The sequence below is a fragment of the Magallana gigas genome, chromosome 5 (assembly GCF_963853765.1).
Source record: "Magallana gigas chromosome 5, xbMagGiga1.1, whole genome shotgun sequence".
NCBI lineage: Eukaryota > Metazoa > Mollusca > Bivalvia > Ostreida > Ostreidae > Magallana > Magallana gigas.
This window is the reverse complement of record NC_088857.1, coordinates 40,177,750-40,204,484: the sequence shown is the minus strand read 5'-3', so window position 1 is coordinate 40,204,484 and position 26,735 is coordinate 40,177,750. Positions and strand designations below refer to the sequence as shown.

Here is a 26,735-nt window from a genome sequence, read left to right as displayed (position 1 = left end):
ATTTTTTTTTGGGGGGGGGGGGGTATAGAACATATACTCTTATGTGACTTCGAATTCAATACCATCGCGGGCAGCTTGTTTAATACAATATCACTTATATACACCTGTACATGCACTTGACTGTACATGTAAATCAGTATAGTGAAGGAAGTAGCACATTAAGTTGATTTAAAATTTGTCAATGAACGGATTTCAAACTCCTGTGAAAATGCGTTATTGAAAAGGTTCTGTACGTAAACTAAACCTAAATTATGATAAGAGAAAAGCCTGGAGCTACATTCGTTCGTAAAATCTTGTTACATTGGACATTTCTTATAAAATTAATTCGCACAAGACAGATGTTCTTTTGCTTCAGTTAACCAGCGTCTGTATATGAATACGTTTCCTACATTGTATTCAAATAATATGAAAAGTTTTTATTCCTAAGTTTTTCTATAACATGGAAACTAATTTGACATTTTGTTTTAAAAATTCAGGTAAAGTTAATGCAAATTACTGACCACATATGTGACGTAATTGAAATGGGGTGAAGAATCCCGCGTTCACACCAGTAATAGGTGTGGTTTACACAAGATGCTAACCTTGTGATTGCTTTAAACAAAAAAAATACCAAGTCTCATTAGTTCACTTATTGCACCGTATATTATGTATCATATACATGTAGTAAGATATGTCTAGAATAATAAAACATTTATTTTAAAAAATGAATTTTCATTATTATTCAATTTGATACAATGTATTTACAATAATATGTAAATAATTTATGGATACATGTACATATAATCAAAGACATATTACTTATTCATATGTTTAAATGAATGGCTTATTTTAGATATGTCTTTAAACTCATGTTAAAACAAAATAGACATAATGTAGATAAGTTAACATGCCATAAATGTAAACACGTACATGCCCATAAGCTCGAGTTTACCAAAATAGCTAACTTCATCAATTAAAACTTTATAAATACATCATGTCAGATGATGGTTTAGTCCTTGTGCTTTCCACATCATCGTACGCTTCATTGGCGAACCCTCTCTTGCTGGTAGAAAACTTCATAACTGGGCTTTTGGCGCGCTGGTCAACTCTCACATAGTTATCGAAATCTGATTGGTCATCTTTGTAAGTCTCGGTCATCTGTGCGTAGTTGTCCGCCGTCTGCTTGTAACTGTCAGCTGCGGAGGGAGAAACGCTCCTGAATTCTGTCGACTCTTGAATTCTCTCCGGAAGCTGTTTCTTCAGTGGCTGAGCGTACACGTCACGTGGAACGTTACTTCCGGTGCTTTTGCGTCTTCTCTGCTCTCTGAGTTGCTGCTGCAGCGTTAGATTGATCTCTGCCCTGACGTCCGAGTCTTTGCTCTCCTGACTGGGTGAGTCCACTTTATTGTACACGTCAAGAAGCTGTGTGTTGTCACGGAAATTCAAGACGCCGTCATTCCGCGAGGGACTTGAAACAACCACTTTCTGCTCTTGTACTACCATTGGGGTTCTGGAATAGATTTAATTAATTCATTTCGATAACTTTATGTGAGAGTTGGCCAGCGAAAGCGAAAAATCTGAAGCGGACGAATGAAAAAGCCTCTTACTTTTTTCTTCTGTTCATCATCAACATGACAATGATAACGATAATGAGAACGACGACGATTATTGACAATATAGTGATGAGTGCGATATCCATATCTACAAAACAAAGACGCATTCAAAATTACTTACACCCCATATATTTAATATCATATTCATTGTGAGTCAATACTGAGTTTAACAAACAAAATTAAACAATTAAAGTAGACAAAGCACGATAAATGGATTTTTCGCACGGAAATCTCCTATAGAATAACATCTTTTTACTTACCTAAAAGGTTTTCTTGATCCGCGGTTAGTCCTCTGTAGATAATTGTGAAGTTTGGCGAGATTGTGCTGGTAGATGGTGACATTGTGTCTGAAAAAGAAAATAAAACATCTTTACTATTAATATTGTACATAATACAAATAAATTATTTTGCACATATTTGGGGTTAACTTAATGAATAACAGTTAAAATTGATTTAGTATAGACCATTAACCAAAAAACTAAGTTAACCCCTTTAAATTTATTATTTATTTCTTAATGTATGTAATTAATTATTCGTTGTGACCTTTGACATTGGACTTGTATGTGGCCTTGAACCCTCTGTATCGGATGTTTGTGTTGCTAGTGGATACTAAGATGAGGTTAATTGTATTGCTGGTGGAGTTTACTGTAAATTTTTGTAAGCGCCCACAGTACTTTCCAATTAGCGTAGACTGTCGAATAAACCCATCTCTAATCTGCCAAAAAAAAAACATAAAAAAATCATTATCAACGAATTCTTACACAATCTTAAAATTGCAATACCCAACAGGCTAAGTACATGTATACGAATGGATATGGTCCAACAAGTGAAGCCGCTCGGTATATGTACATACGAATTAATCATTAAATAAATCAAATTTAATGCTCAGAAAATGTAATATTGCTTACCCCTGAAATAAAAGTGCATGTTATTCCGTATAATGAAGCGCGATTATCTTTATCTTAAAAGCAAGTAGGCCGAATAAACAGAGAAGAAGAAAAAATAAGCTGTCACCTAAAAGGCAAACAACAGCTTTCATTTTTAAACAAATACTACACTCATCAAATAGCGTCATTTCTCGGGAAGACGTGTTCTGTAAGAGGGCGTTGCGTGATTCACACAGAGGTAACACACATTATTTTGTTTCGCAGAAGATAACTTTCCTTGTTGGACATTCAAAGATGTTTCCACGTTTAAACAGGTACAGGTCTAACTCATTTATATTTAATACACTGTGAACTGTACATTGCTGATTTGGGATCAAAAATATGTATATCATTTTGTATTTACAATTCAATTATTATTGGCAATTTTTTAAAATTTTAAATTAGCAAATATATATGTATAACTTTTTGAACACTTAGACAAGTGAGAAGTTGAGCGAACTTACGTTACAATGTACATGATTGTGTTATTCAATATTAACAATTCTAAAAGAAATTGTATGTATATACATGTACATTACCTCCACATAATCGTTTATACACTCATTGTCGACCTTTGACCCAACTTCGAAATCTATGAATGTTAGGGATGTTATTTTTCCCGGGTACTGGGTGATGGTGTAACTACAGGCAATGTCCCGGATGTAGTTCTGGGGATAACTAGGGGACATAACTTCTCCCGACTCTTCACTCAGTGTTACTCCACACACTGAAAATTTAAATGTTAAATACTAGAAGATGAAACAAGAAGAATGGTTTGACTTCATAAATATACGTTATTTATTACATGATATACTCTAATCATTATATAAGACCCAAAGTATTTCCTTCTGAGAAACAACATTTTTTCATACAGGTATCCTTTTTTTAAAAATTTTCAATCGCGATAACAAACAAAATATCTTGAAAAATAGTATATATCAATTGAGATATGGACTTGACCATGTACGGGTATGTGAGACAGACCTACATAATTGTATCAAAGTGACAGATGAAAACCCACTTAACCACAAAATTTTTTTCTTACATAAGTTAATTCGTTATAAGTTAATTCGGAAAATATTTACAACACACATTAACTTTTTGACTATCATATGGCTACAGTACATGACATTGTATTAATGCAGTGTTTGAGGTATGAGCAGATGAAAGCGTACCACTCCATTTGGCTTGGAATCCCTCAGAGCTAACATCACACTGCGCCACAAACTTGACGAACATCCGACTGGTGGTAGAGATAGTAGTGTCCGGTATTGTTCTTCCGGTTACAACTCTCAACAGGGGCGAATTTTCGTTCGCGCCATTGTGAATCTGGAAAAGAAACGCCCTCAAATAAAAAATAGTGTCAAGTCCAAAATATCATATCGTGAGCTTTTAGTTTTGATTATAATTGATTATTTCACTAGTAAAATTATTACATGAACTACATGTATTTATTGCAAATCAATATGCAAGCATTATTTTCTACTTGAACCAGCATCTTATCATAATAAGATACTGTTTGCTGAATATAAAATGCCACGTTTAAATCAAATAGAAACGAAAGAATTCAATAAGGTATATTGTTCGTGTACCTGAATGTAATCCTCACACGTGTCTGTTTGAACAAGTTTCAGGTTCATAAAGTCCAGAACGACGTTACTTCCGGACACACTGTCTATGACATAAGAGCAGGACCGTTTGATTGGATAATACCCGGGCCAAAATGGCGATCTGATTTTTCCGGTCGGAGAGGTAACTCGACTGCCGCAAGCTATTCAAAACATATAAATTTACGGTATATGATACAAAATCAAAAAAAACCATGCAGAATATAGCACAAAGATATAACTGTATTTATATGCGAGGTCATAAAACTGAAATTTAAAAGTTTATTTTTTACTTTTGAATTCAAATGTAGAAAAGGCAACAGAAACCAATGAACGCAAAAATACAAGTGTCAATTTAAACAGAAGTGGTATTCATACATATCATATACACTACATTAATTTATATTTCATTTAAAAGCTAAAATAGTATGCAAAATACTTACCAGTCCATAGAAGACTGTACTTAAAACCCCGAGGCCTTCCGAGTGCTTGATTGAAAGTAATCTGTAATTTCTTTGCCCCAGTTTGAAAAAGTCCAGTTTTATCGCCAGAGCACGGCAGGTTAACTAATGAATTGTTCTGTGGGCCAATTTCCCTGACCTAAATAAATACAAAATGAGTTTGATATTTTTAAATATCAGTGATATGTTCATGACGAGAATAATTTGAAAAGAATTTTAATGTAACAATACCTGTAAAGCGTTATCACAAACTCCATTTATATTTGTCTGAGAAAATTCGGATGAATACTGCACAAAGAAGGACTGTACGTCTTGTGGTTCAATGGTGTAGACACACGTCATATCCAGTATGTGAGAGAGGTAGAGCTCAGGAGATTTCAGTTCGCCATAGTGATCTGTTACCTTGCCGCCACATGCTGCCCATTCCATCACAAAGCCTTGGCTCTCCACGGAGCCGTCGGACCGGAACTTGACTTGCAGTTCGTTCCCGTAGTACAGAGTGTTCGGGGGTGTGGTACTGCCGCAGTAATGCCGGTGACTATTTTCCAGGATGTGATCGTGTGGAGTTCCATCACCTGATGTTTGATGTTCGAATGCAAATGGGTCACTAATCTGAAGAGAACAAATGCTCAAATGTTACACAAATCTCACCTTTTTAGTAATTATTAATGTTTTGGCTTCAAAAAATTCCAGTTGTAAAGATACACAATTAGAAAATGGCGAAGAATACCTCTACATAATCCACGCAACTCGCTCCCCACTTCTCTTCCAGTTTAAATTTGCTGAATGCCGTCATGATTTGACTCCCAGGATAGGTTTTGATGTGGAAGTCGCAGTGTTCGTTGGCCGAGTAGATGTTGTTATAGTCCGGAGGAAAGAACCGGCCCTCCAACAATTCGTATATCCCGCCACAAGCTGGAATCATACACTGGTATATTATACATTGAATTCCTTTAACCCCTTTCTTTTTAGTTAACGCCCTCAGGTTACAAACTACATGTCTTTGATTTGCTAATTTTATTTAGGATAAGGGGGTGTGGTGTAATCTCGGCTGAAATTCCGCTAGGATTAATATTTAGACTGAATCTCAGTCTCGATTAGCCATACTGGGGGAGGCGGTGTATTCTTTGTAATAGCTAAGGGTATTATTATAGATGTGGTATGGTGGCTTATTTCTAAAATTATGCTCAAATGTAACATTTCAAAACTAAAATTATTCGCAGTTCATTCCTTAACATTTTTGTATTGAATATTTGGAAGTTAAATGTATACATGTCATGTATTTGCCCTACCACATCCACTCCCCTAACCCCACCCCCCTAAAAAACGAAGACAAAACTTACGTTCGACTTGAACATACGAAATGCTGAAGCCATATCCTTGAATTGTTTCATCAGAATGAAACCGAACGGTGACTTCATTGGAACTCGACGTCACCGTAAATTGGGAACTTATGACGCCGCAATGTGTGGCAATCGGAGTTGTAAAGCCAGATCCTGTGTCTGTTACCTATGGACAAAAAGTAAAATGCATTGGTACAATGCAAAGGGAACACTTGACATACCAAAGGAAATATATTTAAAGCAATATGAGCTGTATTTTTTAGAATTTTATTTTGCTGGAAAACCCTGCTAGCATGCTAAGTCTGCATGTAACTTAACTGATTTGGAAAAAAACCAAATAATTTTTGTCAGAAGAAATATTTCTCTTCTAAGGAATATAGCCTATAGCAGTTCAATTTTATTATAGGACGACAATAATTCAAATTTGCTTCAATTAAGGCTTCTTAACGTCTATTCCGACAAAACTAAGGCTAACAGAGATATAAGAAAAAACATGATATTTTTATCATTATAGTAGAAAATAACATTTTCGAAAAAAAATTTCGGCATGAAAATTGCAGCTCATATTGCTTTCAGTTTTTATTTTACACGGAAATATGTCAGCTAGATATCGGCCACCAGTGTTGAGCGGATCTTTACATTGTGACCTTAAAGTCGTTCATATGTCTAGGGCCAGTGAATACAAAGAGAGATCATTTCCCGTGTTAATGTCTATCGTGTCAACGAACCTGGACTTTAACGTCTCATAAAAAAACCTGAAAAACCCGTAACTTTCATTTTTTTGGGGAAAAAAACAATTTCCATCTTGTTCTCAACGTCTGACAGAGTTAGTGATGACAATTTTCAAACTTGACATCTTTTAAAGCTGCTCGAGCGGTTTGGCTACACGGCAATGGTTTAGTCTTATAAAACTATATATAGATCGTATGCTTTACTCCAAAGTGTACAATCAAATCCTTCATTGTATTGCTTTAAGACATACTTACATACCAGTAGGATTAAAATCCCAAATTATTTTTATTTAGGTACCAGAATAGGCCAAACTCTTCACTCCAAACTAAGACTAGAATATAGTGGTCTTATAGTGGTCTTCATCTTTTTCCAAAGAAAATTAATCAACTCGCCTCTTTGTATTTGCGGCGAAGTTGAAAGTACTGACCATTTTTTATTACACTGTAATACATATTTCAGAGTTAGGATCAATACTATCCTGACACTTCCATATTTTCTTTATTAATGTTGAATTATTGTCATATGGTGACGCTAATTTATCTGAAAGTGAAAACAATATTTTTACCTTGTCCAGAAATTTCTTGTTGAAAGTAAAAGGTTCTGAGTTCACCTGTTGTTTTACTATAACTATTGTATTACATGAAATATCATATTTGTATGTACCTGTATGTTCACAGATACATGTATATAATGCTTATCTAGAGTTACCTAGCAACATTAATATTTATGTATTTAATATACTTCCTAATTCAGCGCATCAGTATCTAAAGCAATAAATTTCTTCCTTGTAGTGATATTATATCGGTTGGGAACTTCCTTACTTCGGAAAAAATCCAGATTTAGTGCACACTGTGTCAAATTAAATGCACAATGTCTTGCATGTATCAATAAAAAAGTTTCAATAGCCCCCGCAGTACCTCCACGTAATCTATACATCTTCCGTCCGCAGCCTTTTGCTGAAGGTTGAACTTTGTGAAGGTGATGGCGACACGCTTTCCCTCCGGTTGCCGGAAGACGAACCTACAGTCCATGTTGTTCCTATAAAGGCCACTAACGAGCGGAAGTTCCATAGTTCCGGCTGCCTGATCAATGACCCCTCCACACACTGAACAAAAAAAAGTTTCCCAAAGTGAATTTCTTTCAACTTTGCGTTGTTTACAACTATTCTAAAAGTGCTGTATATTCACAAATTATAACTATTATCTGCATATTCACATCAAAATATAATATTCAAAGGTTTTGCCATAATATGTTGACTTTTTTCATAATTCAATTTAAATGCATGTATAACTTTCTTAAAATTTTATTAATGTATGTTTACCTTCCCAGCTAAAAGAAAATCCAGCTTTTTCTAAGTAAGTGTTGGTCAAAAAGTGAAAGTACATCGTGTTGAATTTCGAGACAATGTCTTTAGGAATGGTATTTCCGCAATATCGCCCTAAAGACTGTCCATCCGCCTGCTGAATCTGAATTGAAGAAGTATATTTTATTGATAAATGGTTTGTTAATGTAAATGAGGGAATGTCTGCAGGACATATCATTGATGAAAACTTCTATACAAACTTATTTATTTACATATATACATGTAATAGTGTAATAGGCTCAAAGGTTTAGCGGTTTAAACTGATTCTGAATATCGATAACTTAATACTTGTATACTCAAATATTTACAATGACAGGATTGGAATGATACAGACTTTATGTTTTATAAAAATGATCAGTATATCATACATAAATGAGCGATTTCCTTAATATGCGTCTTCAAATGTTGCTTTTCATGTATTAATAATACATGTAACTGTGGCTGAATATTTGTGGAAGGACGGGGTTGGACTGACGGAAACTGTTTCTGTCGTAGCGATCAATAAATAACTGATAATACATCCCTGTACTACATACTTTTTTAAAAATAAATTTAAATAACTTTAAAAATCAACCAAGAAATGGTTTGTTGTGTTGCAATTTTAAGGTGGTATGGGACACCTCCATATTGTGACGTATTTTCAATCGAAATAAATCATAAAATCTAGTATAATTTTATAAATCTTTTCTTTCCCATTGGTTAGAGTGTTAACTACGAATCTGTAAGTCATGAGTTTGTATCCTGCTGGGACTTTTATGATTTTTACCTTTCCGAAATTTTTAAAAACTTATTTTTTGGTCAAATATTGAATTTTGAAAATTCTAAAACTGTGAAAGTGATTTGATTATTGTTTTCTTTTATACACATAATTATCGAAAGGTGTCCCATACCACTTTAATATAGTCTGTTCAAGTAAACACTGCTCTCGATCATTATCATTTGTGACTCGGTCTGGGCCAGGGAGTGAATGTTACGCTTCACTGGACAATGACTACATTGCGGTCACTGAGTAACACACAGACGTACCTCCAAGTAATCCAGACACTTGCCATTGTATTTGGTCTCCAGGTCAAACTCCGAGAACGTGAAGATGATGCCGAAGTCTCCGGGGATGGATATGGAGATGGTGGCCCGGAAGTTATTGGCATACAACAGAGAGGAGGGGCCCTGGTACCGCGGGGAGGCAAAGGACCCCGAACTGGCGTTCAGTTTGGCGTCCTCTGGGTCTGTGGAGGAAAAAAACCATTTTCACCTTTCTTGAATCTCCCAACTTTTCTTAACGTTTAAGGCACCTTTTGATGATATGTAAGGAACCAGGGCAGGTGGAATATTGTAAAATCTAGACAAGCATTATCTTTACACTCATTCTCACTTTTCTTCTTTCATATTCATCAAGTGAGACTGATCAAATCTAGATGAACTTGTCCAAATTTCTTTTCAATTGTTTTAAGATGATAAACAGGGCATTTATCTGGTTTTGTTGGATCATATTTGCAACTGTTTAAAATGAATATTTCTCCTTACCAAGCCACGTATGCTTTCCTTTTCACGCTATGCATTTTAGCCATATGTATACATGTATGATATACTGTAAACTTACCGAAAACGAAATACTCCGCTGACACAACGAGATCGTTAAAAGTGGCACCATTGATGAATCGTAGGAACATAAAGTTCTGGGTGGCTGCAACCGAGAAAGCTGTCTTCTGGCAAAACCGTTTTATCAATTCAGCGTCTTCATTGCGGCCATCACGAATCTATCAAAATTTACATTTGGTAAATATTTTAATGAAATAATTGCGTGCTATCATCAGAACGATGTAAATTACAATTTATACGTGATTTAAAAAATAAAGACACAACCTTTCGGTCAATAATTTCTAATGACAACTCTTGATAAAACAGTTTGTATCTTTTGATTATTGCCAATTCAAAGAAGATTTAAATTTTAAGCAATCCTAGATATTGCATAAATAATGTGGTTTTTTTTTTAACTTGACAGCTGATATTGAATTACTTATAGTTTTTTCTCAAACTTCAGATGTATTTTAACATTGAATCACTGAATCTCAACATTTTTCCATACCTCTATGAAATCAGTTGAACAGTTCATGATGATCGTTTTGAACCTGATGATGGCGAGTTTCCCTTCAGTAACATTAATCCTTACTATACAGGAATCCGGGGTGTTGCGATTTCGACTCGTAGTAACAGCAAACGCCCCAACATCTCCGGAAAAGTCTCGACCACAACTTCCATAAACTGTTTAAGAAATTATAATAAAAGTATATGATAAAAAATGATAAAATGCTTGCAAAATTGACCTTGTAATGAGAAACCCCAAAGATAAAATTACGCATTTTTTAAATCAAATTACAATCAAAAAAAAAAAAAAAAAAATTCAACTACAACTACCTGAGAGGACAAATGCACCAAAATAAAACAACAGAACACAAAGTGTATCCTTTTGAGATTTCTTGAAAGAAAAACCGTGCATTATTCAGTCAATAAACAGTTTGGAACTGCGTCTCGTTGAGTCCACCCGCCCTTGAATGTCAACAAGCATGACCCCCGGGGACAAACTACAAAAGTCCGATGATAATCGGCAGCAAATGACCTCAATATATAAACGAGAATTGACCAGAAAACAGATTAATAAACTGATTAAAACACGGACCAGATGGCCCAGTATGTTCAAGATTTTTGTCGGCAGCGTAGACTCACGAGAATATTTAATGTGTGTGTCACAGGTCTTTGTTTTCGCTTTTTAACACCCGTCCCCGTACATCGCACTATCAAAGCAATATTGTGTAAATTACTTGAAATAATTTTCAACTCAGTGTTTGATATAAAAAAGATATTTTTAAATCCAAATCTAATGATTCATAGACTAACAGAAAGGAGCGGAAGTCGACCAAGTGAAACTTATCACTACTGTTCTTGATAACGAGCGTGAAGTTCATTTACGAAGAAAGATTTAAAAAAATATCACGAAGAGATACACCTGGAGAAAGGGGGTTAATCAATAATATATATCATTATCTTTGAAAAGTCTGATATTTAAACTTAGTAATATGTTCAATCTTCGGTAGGAGTTATAAACAGTATACGTGGTTCAACCTGTATGTGAACTAATTAATTGACCAAATACAACCCCGAGGAAACTCAACAGGACAGGTATCTATTTTTTTTTTTGTAAAAAAATAAAAGGTTTACAAGCGGGACCGTCACATTTTTTATTCTAAATCTTGAAATAAATTATAAATTAGCTGTCATTTTCATGACCAATCATTTAAAATGGCAAGCTGCTGGACACTGGCAAGATATTTTTATTTTTTGCCCAACAGAGGAAATGAATATTAAAATACATAGTGTGCTTTCAATACTCCTTTATTTTTTGGGAGGAAAAGATTTTTAAAAATTGTTCGTGGTTATTTACTAAATTAAAATAATATGAATAAATATGGTATATAATAGTATAAATTATATGGTTTGCACCAATTTGTGCAGTAAAGTACAAGTTGATCGAATAAGGTTAATAACGATTTCTGGAAAAGTCCTAAATAATATTTTATATATTACTTCGAGGTAATAATATGTTATTCCCTTAATAATCCTATAGTTAATGTGTCTGTTTAGACGGTCCCTAAAATATTCGACTAGAGGAGGTACATAAGCGTCAGACAATGTTACAAGTCACTTTAAAAATGAGTTTTTCTAGTGTAGTTTTTACACAATAGAAGCCAAGTTGGCATCATAAAAGCCAAGAGCAAAATCTTTATGAACACACAGATATACACCAAATTAATCTCTGACTTTTATATTACAATTTTTTTATTGCTTGAAAAATTGAACTCCCAGGAGTACTCTCTGTACTTTGATTACTTTTTATCAATGATCGTGTACGTGCGCTATGTACATTGATCTACAGTACTGATTAAAATAAAATACATATCTTGATCAGTTTCAGATTGACTTGTTGTTTATATATATTTAGTTCCTCAGGGCAGTGCCAGAAACGTGTTGACAATATCGATAATATCGACACATGCAAACTGCAAACAAAAATGTATTTCCTGTGTAGTATTGATATTAAGATTGGGACTGATACATGTACATGTATATGTTTCATGCAATTTCTTTAATAATTCTACGGCATGATAAAGATCCCAAATATATCCAATTTAATCAAAGTCCGGATAACCTTCCGCATGAGAAAACTTATTAAATATTTGGTCAATCTAATTAAAATACGATCCTTCACGCTCCCGTATCTGATATGTCGCTGTTAGGCTGTGAAGGATCTACATTTTAATTAGATTAATATTTGGTTAAAGACAGAATCCTTCCGCACGTTTAGTTAATGCTTTTACGATCGCCTGTGATCTAGTACACTAAAACACATCATAACTAACCACCACAGTACCATGCCCCTTCCAGGGCAATAAAAGGGTGATTTTGTGATAGGAGGTGTCAGGACGCGGCGGCTGTCCAGCTTTCTGTGGCTTGATAGAAATATTGCTCTTGTTACTTTTATGGCCCCTGTTTTGGACGCGATTGCTGCAAAGATAGACTTTTTAAAGATTGTTTTCTCTGAATATTCTATTTTCGGTTGACATAGGACTATAAACAAAGCGGGATTTTTTTAATCAAAGAAAATGAATTTGTTTTGCTAATTCAAGGAAATTTGATTCAATTGGTTCATTATCATTCGAAATAAGTTCACTTTAATTCAAGAAACAATAATTTAGTATGCTAGTATATTTAATTTGGGACTGCAAAAAAAGTTGATCTTTTTAAATACATGTACAATGCAAACTGATAGAACCATTTTAACAAGACCTTGGACTTTCAGTATGGCGTAGCTATCTATTCTCTGCGTCAAAACAAATTAAAATTGACGCGGTTTCAAGCGAAATATGCACTGATTGCATAGTCTTAGCCTAAAAGCCAGACAAATTTTCTTGATTTCAAAGAGCCATGGCTCTGTGGCTAGCAATGAAATGGACAGGCCTATGTCATGTTGCTGTTTGACACAACTACCCAAAGTCCAAGCTCTTGTTAAAATGGTTCTAATTTTCCAAATACGTTTTTAATCATGTCCATGATCTTAGGAAACAGGACGTCAATATAATGTTTGCGATTGTCGCTCTATAGTGTTATCTATCTAAACAGTTCAGTTTGAAAACTTGTTGTAAACAAGCGTAAAAAACACCTTGTCTTATTCCTCGGAAATGTTCAATGTCCTGTATTGTTCAATTAACATAGCTAAAACAGGAATTTTCGAGAAACTGATATTCGTTACAACGTTCGAACGAATTTTTTCTTGTGATTTCAGGGCAAGTTAAAGTTTATTTGATGCCAGAGCGACGTTTTATTCACGTGTAGCATTAGTACCATAGTTGATTGATCTCATTGACTTAGTGACATGAATATAGATATGTGACGGAAAAAAATCTGTGTGAGAAGACAGAAAATGACAACTCGGTATTACCTTGATTTATAACCACTGTGCGACATTACCAAGACATGGTCAGCGTAAAAAAATGAAAATAAATCTGCGTATTTGCGTTTCTACAGACGCGGTGTAGGGCTGGGGTTAAATGCTGTACGAACAAGGATTTTATTTATTTTTACACACCAAGCACCTTCCTGGTTTCATTTATTGTCATAGTTTGTGCTTTTATTGGGAAGTTAATACTTACAAGTGCTACCAAATCGAACTTTTCTGCCCTAGCAGAAGGAAATGTTATAAATAGGACATCATACTCTGGAGCTGGAAGTAACCCATGGCTGTATTAGCGATATTCGGAGTGTTCGTTTCTTTCTGTGTTCTATTTCATAGTTGTAACGGTAAGTGATTTCACGAGAGAGAGAGAGAGAGAGAGAGAGAGAGAGAGAGTAAGTAATACAAGCTACTGCATTTAAACACATTGAATTCATTTGGATCGATTCAATATCATTAGCAGGAATATTAATATACATTGTATATTTAAGAAATGAACTCAATGTCTACCCAAGTTATACTCGTATAACCTGGGTTGGGGCAATTTACGCTTTATAATCCGCGAAGCGGATTATAAAAAAGCGTAAATTGCTCCAACCCAGGTTATACGAGTATAACTTGGGTAGATATTGAGTTCTTTCCTTATAATTTAATTTTCTGGAATTTGCTGTACAAATTGAGTCCGTTTTACTTTTAAAAATGATATAAATCTGTTCAAAATTCAAACGTAACGTCAAGTGAATTAGTACGTTGGTGCATTGTGACGTGTCTTGTGACGTGCAAACCAGGTTATACAAATTTAACTAAATTTTTCTATCCAATCAAATGCCGCGTTACAACCAGAATTAAATTATACATGAATATATTTAGTAAATGCATATAGGATATTCTTATGTCTTTTTTGGCTGTTAATATGAGATGTAATTGGTTAAAGCAGTAAAGGGGAAACCAAATCTTGATACCGCATTAACCAACATAAAACAATTTCAATAACATGTATATGGACGATATACTTACATGTAGGTGTATGTGATAAACATGTATATAACCTGCTTTCCTTATTTATGCCAAAAACATGTTCATATGAAAATTCTTTAATTTAGATATGAATTATGCCGTACAAATTGAATTAATATTCATTAAAATGACAAAAAATAAAACCGTTTTACTTCTCTATATCACACTTTGTTTTTGGCAAATTTGAAAAAAGGGTCCTTTTCGAGCTTTTTGTTTTGAAAATCAAAAGTCCCCCCCCCCCCAAAAAAAAAAAACAAAAAACAAAAAACAACACAATAAATAAATACATTCACGTTGGTATGTAAATGTATTACATTTGTGTAAGCTATGTGTTATATACACGCATGTCTCTAAACTTTAATTAAAAAGTACAGACGCAAATTAAAATAGCAAAAGTCAAATACATGTACTAGTTATATGTTCAAAAAGAGGGGGAAGTTAAAGAAGGAACATAGTCTTGAAATGCGGAAAATCTGTATAAACGCCCAATATATAAACATGTATGTAAGACTTTGTGTTCTAAACGGCAAGTTAAAATATTAAAGGAAAGTGTGCTACTTAGCGTTGAACTTTTGAAACATTTAAAGTATTTTTTTTAAAATCAGAATTATTTTTTACGGTTTCCATATAGGTTAGTTTGTTGGTTTGTTAGTTTTTGTGTCCATTTGTATTAAGAAAGATGTGGTAAAAGTTTTTCCTCCAAAAAATCTGTGCATTTCGATATTAATACATGTAAATAACATGTAAATAACAATTCATTATTCATATTTACTCTGCAACTGTGCAGAACAAATTAGAACACATGCACATGTGTATGCATCTGTTTTTAAGAGACTTGGGCATTTCATGTAACTTGTCGTCCCCTTATTCATCAACAAAAGTCAGAACGTTTGCTATTTAAAGGCCAATGTTATGATCGATATTCTCATGAAAATAAAAAATAACATTCTTATTTTTAAATTAAACACATACATTTAATATTTCCCTTAAAAAAATGTTTTTACAAAAAAATCGAAATACAACGAAACTTAGGTTTAGATAGTGGATTGATGTACATGTAAAATAATAGTCGAAATACACGTTAGGAGTAAAATGATTCTTACATAGGAACCCAAGCAAAACCACTGAACACATCGCACTGAACAATGACCTAAACCGTGCATAAATGCGAAATTAAGAAATGAAGTCAAATGCAAATCCCAATTGAGAAAGTTGCGCGATTCTTGACGGACAAACAAACAGACAATTGCAAACACATGATGATAAATCCTAGCAGCAGATTTGTCGCTGTCCGGTATGGAAAAAATGAATCCGATAACATCTTAAAAGACTAATACCTGTAAAAGCGTAATAGGCGAGTCGACTTACAGTTTATCTGCTTAATACGAAAGAATAACGTTTTCACAGAGAGAGTAAGAGAAAGAAGGATAAAAACGAAAAAAAACACATCATGTCTGTGATCTTTTATGGTATAAAAAATGATAGCGACATCACAGCGTACATAGAGCGAATGGAAAAACCTGTTCAGAATAAAACAGTGTGAGAGGCCGATGTCCTGGTTGCACTTTGTTCCTTGTAGTCCGGTGTCCAGTGCGAGTCGTTCGACTTTACATAGCGTGCTAAAAACGGAGCGTCAAATGATGAGCGTACCGCATGGTTCAAACCAAAACGCGTGCGATTGACGTTCGAGAAACACTCCGGGGTTTAACATAATGTAAAAGAGACATATAACGCGGCCAGTAATAGCTTCAGAACTGTAAATAGCTCGGGATGACGGGCCGCCAACCCGAATTTCCCGTGGAGCTAATGTTCTGCAGCGGTCAGTAACATTTGAGTATGGGGCTTTGATACTGCTTATTACATGTGAATGCTTCTTTTTTGTCTTGGGTCTGGTGTAGATTAGTTAGATATACAGTCATATTAGAACTATCTTAACAAGACCTTGGACTTTCGGTTGGACATAGCTATCTATTTCTTGCGTCAAAACAAGTTTAAAACGCTGTTTCAAGCGAAATATGCACTGATTCCGTAGTCTTAGCTCAAGATCCAGACTAATCTTGTTGATTTCAAGAACCCAGCAATAAAATACACAGGCCTATGCAATATTGCTGTTTGACACAGCTACCCAAAGTCTAACAAGAGCTCTTTAAAAAAATATATTAACGCAAAGTATATAGGAAAAATATTTGGAGTTTTCCATTTACTAAAACATGTTATTGTTTTGCTTATTATGTAGATCATTAGGACATTCATTTTATATAAATGTAAAGATGTATTGAATGTCAATCACATTAGTAAGTCCTATTTTCTACATAGAATTGCATATCAAATGCACATAAAATCTTGAACCTTTTTGACCTGCATATATTTAGAAGCAAAAAAAATGTTTTAGATGTCGATCTGCCAAGTCTTATTTATATATACAAAGATGATACAGGGAAACTCAATGTGTCGACAGAAGATCGTTTTATGGTTACTGACCGCTTTTAACATCGCTAGGTCACACATCGACTAGCAGGTCACGCACTATGTATTTATGGATGGTTTGATCTTTCATTTACATACTCAAGATCTTTGAGAAAACAAGTACATATAGTGAGATTTTTAGTGTATCAGACAGACCACAAACGCTTGAAGCTTCTAAAAAATCGATCACCATTCTTTAATTTAACTATAAACAGTATCACAACATAAGAACCTCAGATGTTTTTATTGCTCAGAATACATTTATGAATGTTGTATTACAGGTCATGTTGACTGTCCGCAGATTTGCAACACAAATATCTTTGCGTCCATTTTGGAACTCCAGAATCACACCTTCTGTGACTGGAGAATTACACCCCTCAATACAACAGTGTCCGTCAGCATTAACAAGGAAGCGTGTGACCAGGGCGTCTATGTAAGTTGACTCAAATAACTGGTGGTAGAAAAGTCCATCACCAAACGCTAGTAATTATACATTATATGTATAAAAGACACAATTTTTGCTCTTACACCTTTCCCATAAACACATCCTGGAATTCGAATTGCATGAACTGTGAAATGAATAACGCCGAGTTCGGTGCACGCATATTTCACTGTAGTGTCCGTGTCATGTTGTAAATTTTGAATTTACCGGGTGGCAGTAAATACAAAATTTACAACATGATGTTGTAAATTTTGTATTTACTGCCACCCGGTAAATTCAAAATTTACAACATGACATCCGTCTGATTAATACCCCCAGTACACAGACAATTCAAACGAACAAATAATGCAACAGATAATTTAAAACTTGTCAAATGTAAATCCCAAAACGCTTTGTGAAGTTTACGTTTATAAAATGTGTTACATTTTCTTTTCCTAGTTGTCAAATGACAAAAAGTTTGAAAACATCGTCTGGAATTCAACGAACTGCTCAAAAACTGACAATACAACTGTTCTGACGGGAGAAACAATCTACATAAGAACAAATACGACATCGCCGCCCAATTCAATACTTGTCTCAAACTACGGTAAAGTTTTCACCTACTCTCTCTGATACCATAACTCCTGTTTGTACATGTACATGAAGCATCGTACATTTGCAGGTAGAGCGACAAGATACACATGACAATTCGTAGAATTGAGTTGGCTTGTATCTTCTTTTACATGCTATATTTCACCTCAAAAAGGGAATAGTTTACAAGAAATTGAAATGAAGCATTTCAAACCCAATGTATTTCTTTGTCCAATGTGATTTAACAAAAATACATCATGGAAATTTAAAATATTTGAAAGGATCACAGAGTAATCGAACTGAAAGCTTATTGCAGGCATGTGTAAACACTTTACAATGAAGAAAATTTAGCCAGGTTAAAAAAAAAACCTTATGAATTATCATACCAGGTGTCAGGATATGGAATTATTTTTTTTAAAAATGTTTAATCTGTACATTGTTTTACAGAATGTGGTACAAGCTCTACAAACCTAACCGGAAGCTTCGTCGTTGGCTTACCGGAAGTTCAGGTTCTCTTAACACCACTCACATGCAAATACACTATATCGTTACCAAAGTATTACACAGTCGACCTAAGGATAGACACTCTATTGCTTCAGGAAGAGGACGTGTTAATGGTTTGTTTTTTTTGGCTTTTCGGAGTGTTCAGAAATAATCATTTTCTGGTTAAAGCAGAAAAATCTTAAATATGGCAAGCAGAATATTTCTCTCTCTCTCTCTCTCTCTCTCTCTCTCTCTCTCTCTCTCTCTCTCTCTCTCTCTCTCTGTTGAACATATCCAAACGTATAAATGTTTGTATGTATGTAGACATATCGGCTTTTTTTAGTTACGGGACATGCATTCGGAAATTCAGAAGATGGTTGGAACAGCCAGGAATAGGTCATTGCGGGTGATGAATTCTTCATACGCAGAGATACTTTTCAAGCCTTGTGTTGGATGTGGTCGTACGTCCCCTAGTAAAATCAAAATTTCTTGGTCATGTAAGTAAGCAGTACTATTATGACTTACTTTTTTTGGAACAATGGTCATATATGAAGGAGAAAAAAGGAGATGAATATATCTTGTATATATAATTATATGGTGCACATAAAAGATTTTGTTCTGGTAGTGAACTTGTATATATCGCCAATACTCCAGGTGACTGTGATGTTACGACACAAATTTAGTTATCATGATTGAGCTTATAAAACTCAACCTTTTTTGGTGTAATGAGTTTGCTGTACATGTTTGATGGTTTGAAAATGAAAAGATGTGTTATTATGATAAGAGTTTACACGTATAAGCGTGTTCTTTCTTTAAGAAGTAACAAAACATTATATGAAAGCTAAAAATGTCTTCTGATGATATGCAAATAAAAAAAGAAAAAAATCTATAAAAAAAAAAAGGATTGATTTTAGAAACGTAGCAATTTATACTCGATTTATGTGTGATATCAGATTCGGAATTTGAGATAAATATTTCAATTAAACATTATGGTTTAACATGCAATTATAACATTTAATTAACAGCATTAACAAATATTACCAACCAACACATCTGCCCCCAGCCATTTAAATTAAATAAAAATAAGATTTTAAAGGTTATATGGAAATGTAAATGTGACTTCCTTAATTTATTATATTTCTTATTGTCTATTTTAATTGATGAATTTGGGGAAATGAAATATCTAATCGAATAAACCGGTTAAGGTAAAAAACTGCAACTTATATTGTAGGTCATGGTTATTCTGCGGTGAATGGTGAATGCATTGATCAGTACATAGATTACCTTGTTATGTTCTGGTTGTCTGCACTTTTTATGACCCGTAGAGAATACTTAATATAATTATGAGTCATTGTCTATACAATGTACATGTAATATTCATCCTTTATGATAACAAAGATTTAAGCAAATGCCAATTTCTCTCTTAATATTTGACTCATAGTGAATATAAAATGTTATGAACTTATTATAGTTATTCATAAAGATATATATTATAAATACAATTTTGGTGATCATGTAGACAGCATGAGCGGATCATGTTTTTTTTCCTAGAAGTTTGGCGGTTTGAGGGGATAATTTTGTTTGCCCGTGGGTGGGATGTGGGTCAAAGTTCTATTTTGGGTAAATTTACTGTGAGCTTTTGATAAGTTTGAATTTGCATGGGATTTGGGGGTTCGAAACCCTCACTTTCCCCTAAATCCGCGCATGGTCTCCGAAAAGAAGAAAGAGATAATTATACTGTTCATGTCTGTTATAGACTGTGGGGGAGTGTTCGAAGAAAATGACAACATTACAGCATCCATCGGAGGAAGCGACACGGAAATTAATGTCAATTGTTTATTTTTACTGAAATCCAGTGTCACCGATTCGTTGGCATTCCGTCTTGAAAACTACTCACAATTTACAACAACATGTCGGAATGACTTTTTGCAGGTTTGCAATATAAATTAATTTCGAACAAATTATGAATTTAAAATTGAGTGACATTCGTGAATTGCTTTTTTAACCAGACAAACGTTTTGCACGTATTTTAAATTCACGTAACGCAAGCCAATTTACAATATAACTGCAAAGACAGAATTGGACAGCATATGTAGATAGAAATCTACGCTATAACAGCGTAAACAGATATATTGTATAGACAGAGCATTCTATCGTAGCCCGTGTACACCTTACATACTATCTTTAATTGCAGATATACGATGGAGCACACGCGGATGCCAATCTCCTGAATCAGTACTGTAATACCTCCTCTAACGACCTGGTCTATTCTTCAACCAATCAGCTAGTGTTTAGACTCGCATCAAAGTCTTTAAAACAACCAATCAATTTATCAGGAAAAATTCTACAAAGAAGAGGTAACTAACCAACCATTCTCTTTTGGTAAACATCTTACACTGCTTATATATTGCAAACATGTTAGAGAACATGTTTGAATATTTAGAAAAATTACAATTCTAATTTAGCCTTGATCAAGTAACATTGTTTCCGTTTTGATCATTTTTAGATTGCGGAAAGAAAGATTACTTCCATCAAGGGGAAATAGTTAGTCCTATTGACCCCCTTTCTGTGTCCTGTCGGTATACAATTACCACTCAAGAACACAGTAGAATATGGCTTGTGTTTACAAATGTTACGTTACCTTCAAGAACTAACGGACATTGTTCTGACTATCTTCAGGCAGGTCATTTATTTCTAAATAATTTTTTTTTAATTTTCATACATGCATTCATGTCTATGCATTTTCCAAAGAAGAGAAATGTATAGAAATTTAACGGAAGAAAAATAGTAACTAGTATGCAGAAATGAAGAAGAAACGATACGAACGTTTTATCTTAAAAAAAATTCATGTACTTGTAGGTAACCGATACCATTAGCGGAAAGGCACATCGGTATTGTGGTGCCAACATTCCAACACAACAGCTGATGTCCGGAAACAAAGTTCTCATTTCGTTTTACACCAATGGAAACTCGGAAGACACGAATTCTACATTTCGAATTCAGTTTACAGGTAAACAGTTATGAATAAATTTTATCTGCTTTATGTCGTCACGGTATTGTTAGAGATGAACGACAAAGATATATATGACTTAGTTCAATACTTGTTTGCAATATGTTTTGCAGAATGTGGGGGTCTGCTTTCGGGGTTCTCGGGGACAATCGCTAGTTTGTGGGACACTCCAGATTTAATTTCTGAGGAGAGATGTGCCTGGGAAATTAATACTCCTGGTGGAAAAAGCCTGTATCTTAGATCGAATGAAAACTTTGCCCATCCTTGCAACGATTCTATAAAGGTATATATTATGCAAAAAATGGCTTCTCTTTCCATAAACTTTTGATTCAAAGAAAAGGAAAGGAAATTAATAATTCATGTATATTTAGAACCAAACCCTAATTTTCATCCAATCAGCAAGCGAAATAGCCTCTGCACAGTCATGTGACATCTAAACATTTGCTGATTGGGCTTCATTGACAGGCATGTATCAGAAACATGTATGGAGGAGGAAAATATTGTCCTTTACTGTATTTTAATTTATCAAAGTAAATCAAAGTTAGTTTTCACCTTGTAAGATAATATAATATTCAGTAAACGTCATTATCAGCATCAACATCATATTAATAAAACGTTGCATTTTTATGGTGATAGTTGAAAGATACAACAGGAAATGATACAGACAAACTTTGTAGTAACACGTCAGACGTTGTACGGTTGTCTGGGAGATACTTTTTAGAGACCACTTCCATTATTCCAGCGCTGTCATGGATAGGTAAGTTTGTGTTAATATTGTTAAACATGATTTTTTAAATTTTCTTTTGTTAACCATATTAGTTTTGATTTGATCAATATTTTTCATTATTACTTTCAGCGTGTGGTGCGGTCGAGAGCCACAAGAGAGGACATTACTCTGTTGACCTTGATATCTACCGGGATATCAATGAAAGTTGTCCACTGATACTTGACGATAGCAACATTGAAAGCTTTATCATAACAATAGAGATAATGGATACAAACTGTTCAGTCGACTTCCAGGTACTGAACCATAAACGAAATATAGTTAGATTAATTGATCGAGAATAAAACTATATTGAAATCAGTCGAATGAAATGTTGTGTCTCTCTCTGATACATTGTACACGTTTCACGTTGCGATTAATCTAATCTTTCCCTAATTAAATCGTCTCTATTTATACAAACATCAATTGGCATCTGAAGATGGCAAATATACGTTGCATCTATACTTGTACATGTATTGAGTCATGGAATTTATAAATTGCTATAAAACGTTTACTTTTTATTCATTTTGGTCCAGATAAACAATTTAAAGTATAACTTAGAAGAGGAAAGCATATCGAATTTGCAGTTTCAAACTCCTGTGTCGATTCAATTGCCAAAATCGGCGTCTTGCATCAGAAACAGAGAAAATAATGCTAAAATTTTCTGGGAAGGTAAGAGAAGTTAATAAAGATACAGTGTTGCAATGTAAGTAAGTTTCTGTTTTGCCAAACCGTACCCTCAATAACCCCTTCACACCACTTAAATTTATCCATAAGACAGAGCAGGTAAACTTGACGGTCATGAACAGCATATTTTGGCCAACTTTGTGGAAAAGCGATTGATAGGCGAGTGAGAACCATTTGTGGCAATTAACAAGATTATCTTGTAAAAAAAAAAAAATAAATAAACGTAAAAGGAAAATTGAATGGGAGATATAATCAGCCGGGTTTGGAAAGCTTTTTAAAATTTCATTCATTTAATTTATTCTCTGTTTATCTCGTTTTCAAGCTAAAACACATGGACCAAGACATTGGGTCGTTCATTAGAATCTTTTAATATTAACATGCATCACAAACGTATTTAATAAGTATATGAAATAAAGAACCTTGCTTTATTCCTATAGCCTGTAACCAGACTTTCACCAATCACAGTGGTAAGTTTGCATCCCCTGGCTACCCGGATGAATACTTCAAAAACATCTCGTGTGACTACACTATTGCAGCACCGCATGGCCATCAGATATTTCTTTCTTTTCTGGACTTTGATGTTGGCAAATCAAATAATGAAAAGAAATGTGGTGGAGATAGGGTTGAGGTACTTTTTTTTTTCCTTTTTTTTAAAAACAAAATTCATGAAATTGGAAGATTATAAAAATCAGATCTCACTTTATAATCAAATTGTAAGTAGGATCGAAAACAATAGAAAACTAACAATGATTAAATACTTTTTTGATATTTATACTATATAGAACCATTGAATAAAAGTATTAAGAGGGCTCGATGGTCGTCGCCTTTTTTTCAGAGTATTTTAATCTCCTTAAAAAGAAGAGCTCTGTCTAAAGATATACTAGGAAAATGATCAAATTTTAAAGCTGATATATTTGAATTTATTCTTTACTAAATGTTAGTTTATCGGTTAACCAGTTCATGGCCAGAATATCACATGGCAAAGTTAAAGGTAGATCTGATGGTGAATTTGTGGACCACCCAGCCTCCTTAATAAATTAATACAACGCCACCTGTAAAAGAGTATCTATATACTGTACCTTGCTTGAGATCCCAGTAAAGTTTAACTTGTCTCAATAGATTTTCGCTGAAGCTGACGTAGACATCCATTGTGGGAGAAAAGACAATGACGAGTTGTTTCAAATTCTGAGCGCTGGACAGGTGCTGATCGTTCGATTCGTGTCCACCGGAAATCAGGAGCGGAAGTTTAAAGGATTCCGAGTTTCTTATGACGTTTTAAAAACTGGTACTATAAGTTCTTCTTGTATGTTTTCAATCATTTCCCCGAAAATTAATTTTTTTTACGTTAAATGGTCGTTTATCAAAAAAAGTTCTAGACAAATATGTCTCTATTTAATAATATTTTATAAAATCACTGCATGTATTTTTATGTTTTCTACAGTGCCTCATCTACCACCCACTGTGGATCGCTCTAAGTCCGATTTTCATGAACTGAAGCAGGGTCTTCTGTCATATAGTAAGATATTGAATAGTTTAACACTGTTAGTAACAAGGGTGAGATAGTGGTCAAATTGCGATATGAAGTTTTGAATAATTATATTGTAAACAACTATCAAGGGTGACAGCTGGTCCTGATCAAATCTATAGAATTTCAGTTTCGCCCAGGTTTCCTGTTATATTTCAATAGTTATCTCGCTATATATTAATGTTTTGCAGGAAAAAAACATCATGCCCCCAAGCATTATTCTTGTGAAGGAATTCACTGTTTCAAAATTATTGACGCATTTTATATCGATTTACGAATGAAATTGTATCATCATGCACTGTGGATATCTAAATAAAGATATTCAGAAAATACATGTCAAACATTAAATTCATAGTCATAGTTTAACTTTAATCCAATTAGATACCTGTTAAATTCGAATCTAAAATCCAATTTACAAGTTGGATTATTTCTCGAAATATGATTCATTTCAGAATTTTGATATCTCTTTTTAGTATTGAAAATAAGCTTAACTGCCCTAACTGCGCACATCTGGGAATAATGATAATTTTTTTTAAGTGATACAAAGACTTCATAACCAAAAACCGATCTTTAAAGGTTTCTAGAGGGTTTTAGAAAACTGTCCATGTGGTATGCTTTACTGATTTCAATTACAGTTGTATCATTATCTAAATTCTGAACTCCTGTATATAGGAACAACCCTTGCAACCACGGTGGCTATGGGGATCTGCATTGGAGTGTTAATCTTTATTGTTATAGCCCTCTCTGGATTTCTTGTCCGGCAACGGTAATTATACCTGAAGTTCAGTTAATAGTCAGATATAAGTTTAGTGGAATTTTATACAAGATAATATGGTACATCTACAACTTAATGATATTTAAAATTACATAATGGAAACTGTTAAATCTACGATTGCTGATTTTCAGGAAACGCAAAGGTTATCACAACCCAGTCCTCCCTCAAGCATCTAACGCATCGACCACTCACATGAATGGAAACGTAAGAAAGCAAGCCTATATAAAAAAGAAAGACTCTAATAGTTTATCAACACCTACTCTTAAGACAAGTCGGATTTCGTCTGTCGCCAACGGACAGGAGAAACCAGACACGGATAAGGCAGCCGACAAAACAGAGGACGGAGTGTATAATCATCTACACGAACAAGCAACTAAACAAAATGCTAAATCGAAAAACGATAATTATTCGGATGTCAGTTTTGAAAATAAAGAGTATAGTAAATGTGGGTATATTGAGAAAAACAGCGTCATTATAGGTGATAACGAGTACGGCACTTCGAACACCCTTCCAAAGAAACCCCCTGGTGATGTTGATGGGGTTACATCTATGTATGAGTTCACCAAAAATTCAGACATGTCTCCAGATGTGATCAGGACCGAAAATGAAAACGAACGGGGTATAATTAGTGATACTCGGAAACGTTCTACAGAAAAAGACATCATGGGTGATGAACAAGACTCTAAAGCGCAAGTAGCGGAAAAATCGCAAAGTTCGAGCCAAAGTACCGAAAACAGAAAGACAAAGAAAGAAAAGTGTTCTAATGAGAAAACGGACAGCGAAGATGTTGGAAGTTTAAATAAAAGTAGTGAAAACAAAAAGACGAAGAAAAGAAAAGTTTCTAACGAGAAAACAGTCCCGGACAGTGTTTATAGTAATCTTGATAGAAACAGTAATGAGTATGGAAATTGGAAAGAAATAAGTGAACACCTCAAACCGAAGGACTCCAATTCTCAGGGAGAGGACAAATTGTATTCCAATACTGAAACAATTTACAGCAATAATCCGACGGAGGAGATTTATTCCAACACCAGCAGTAATCTGTAAATCACTGGACCTGCATGTACATGTATTTTTCACTGCATAGTGATTACAATTGTTTAATATACCATGTACCATTAACCATGTATTATTGTGTTGCAAAGGACAGTCTGTTTCTCAACTGACGTTTGTTATGAACTACATTCCTTTCATTGATATATTTGCATGTTATACATGAAGTAAAAATCATCAATGTCAAGGAATCTCATATATCTATATTTAATCAGAATTTTGTTGTACAGTTATAAGATATTTAGTATATATTAAAGTATACGATGCAAAGTGTACATGAACGAGATAGTTAAAACTCTATGTTGCTGTTTTTCTTTCGTCTCATTGTTTTTTTTATAATAAAGTAGAAAAAACACACATTTTGTAATCAATTTTAATATATTGAAACAATTTTTAAACAAATAAAACAATGTG

General features: G+C 34.2%; 2 protein-coding genes across 2 annotated transcripts; one reads left to right on the top strand and one right to left on the bottom strand.

Annotated features, from left to right (window-relative positions):
* Window positions 1-768: 768 nt before the first annotated feature.
* LOC105322697 (cubilin) lies at window positions 769-10,571 on the bottom strand. The gene is made up of 17 exons (XM_011421545.4): window positions 10,440-10,571; window positions 10,111-10,286; window positions 9,625-9,781; window positions 9,051-9,250; window positions 7,983-8,127; window positions 7,579-7,766; window positions 5,930-6,095; window positions 5,317-5,501; window positions 4,818-5,198; window positions 4,569-4,725; window positions 4,111-4,289; window positions 3,694-3,847; window positions 3,058-3,245; window positions 2,136-2,307; window positions 1,853-1,939; window positions 1,587-1,680; window positions 769-1,489 (listed from the first exon to the last, which is right to left on the bottom strand). Exons 1-17 carry the CDS (start codon window positions 10,519-10,521, stop codon window positions 961-963), a joined length of 3,240 nt encoding a protein of 1,079 aa, XP_011419847.3. The 5' UTR covers window positions 10,522-10,571; the 3' UTR covers window positions 769-960.
* A 2,631-nt stretch (window positions 10,572-13,202) lies between these two features.
* On the top strand, window positions 13,203-26,680 carry LOC105322696 (cubilin). Its single transcript, XM_011421544.4, has 18 exons — window positions 13,203-13,877; window positions 17,295-17,446; window positions 17,894-18,041; window positions 18,473-18,642; window positions 18,852-19,005; window positions 20,265-20,440; window positions 20,703-20,865; window positions 21,015-21,187; window positions 21,368-21,518; window positions 21,632-21,801; window positions 22,155-22,275; window positions 22,375-22,538; window positions 22,818-22,953; window positions 23,406-23,596; window positions 24,088-24,253; window positions 24,410-24,484; window positions 25,166-25,259; window positions 25,400-26,680. The coding sequence occupies exons 1-18, from the start codon at window positions 13,814-13,816 to the stop codon at window positions 26,313-26,315; spliced, it is 3,384 nt and encodes a 1,127-aa protein (XP_011419846.3). The 5' UTR covers window positions 13,203-13,813; the 3' UTR covers window positions 26,316-26,680.
* Window positions 26,681-26,735: the final 55 nt, after the last annotated feature.

Excerpts from the sequence above, each read along its gene's own strand:
- LOC105322697 (XM_011421545.4), bottom strand. The coding sequence starts at position 10,521 with ATGCACGGTTTTTCTTTCAAGAAATCTCAAAAGGATACACTTTGTGTT. Across the intron at positions 9,251-9,624 it reads AGCGGAGTATTTCGTTTTCG|ACCCAGAGGACGCCAAACTG; the intron begins GTAAGTTTACAG and ends TTTCCTCCACAG. Across the intron at positions 5,199-5,316 it reads GTTGCGTGGATTATGTAGAG|ATTAGTGACCCATTTGCATT; the intron begins GTATTCTTCGCC and ends TGTTCTCTTCAG.
- LOC105322696 (XM_011421544.4), top strand. The coding sequence starts at position 13,814 with ATGGCTGTATTAGCGATATTCGGAGTGTTCGTTTCTTTCTGTGTTCTA. Across the intron at positions 21,519-21,631 it reads ATTTCGAATTCAGTTTACAG|AATGTGGGGGTCTGCTTTCG; the intron begins GTAAACAGTTAT and ends TATGTTTTGCAG. Across the intron at positions 23,597-24,087 it reads GTGGTGGAGATAGGGTTGAG|ATTTTCGCTGAAGCTGACGT; the intron begins GTACTTTTTTTT and ends TTGTCTCAATAG.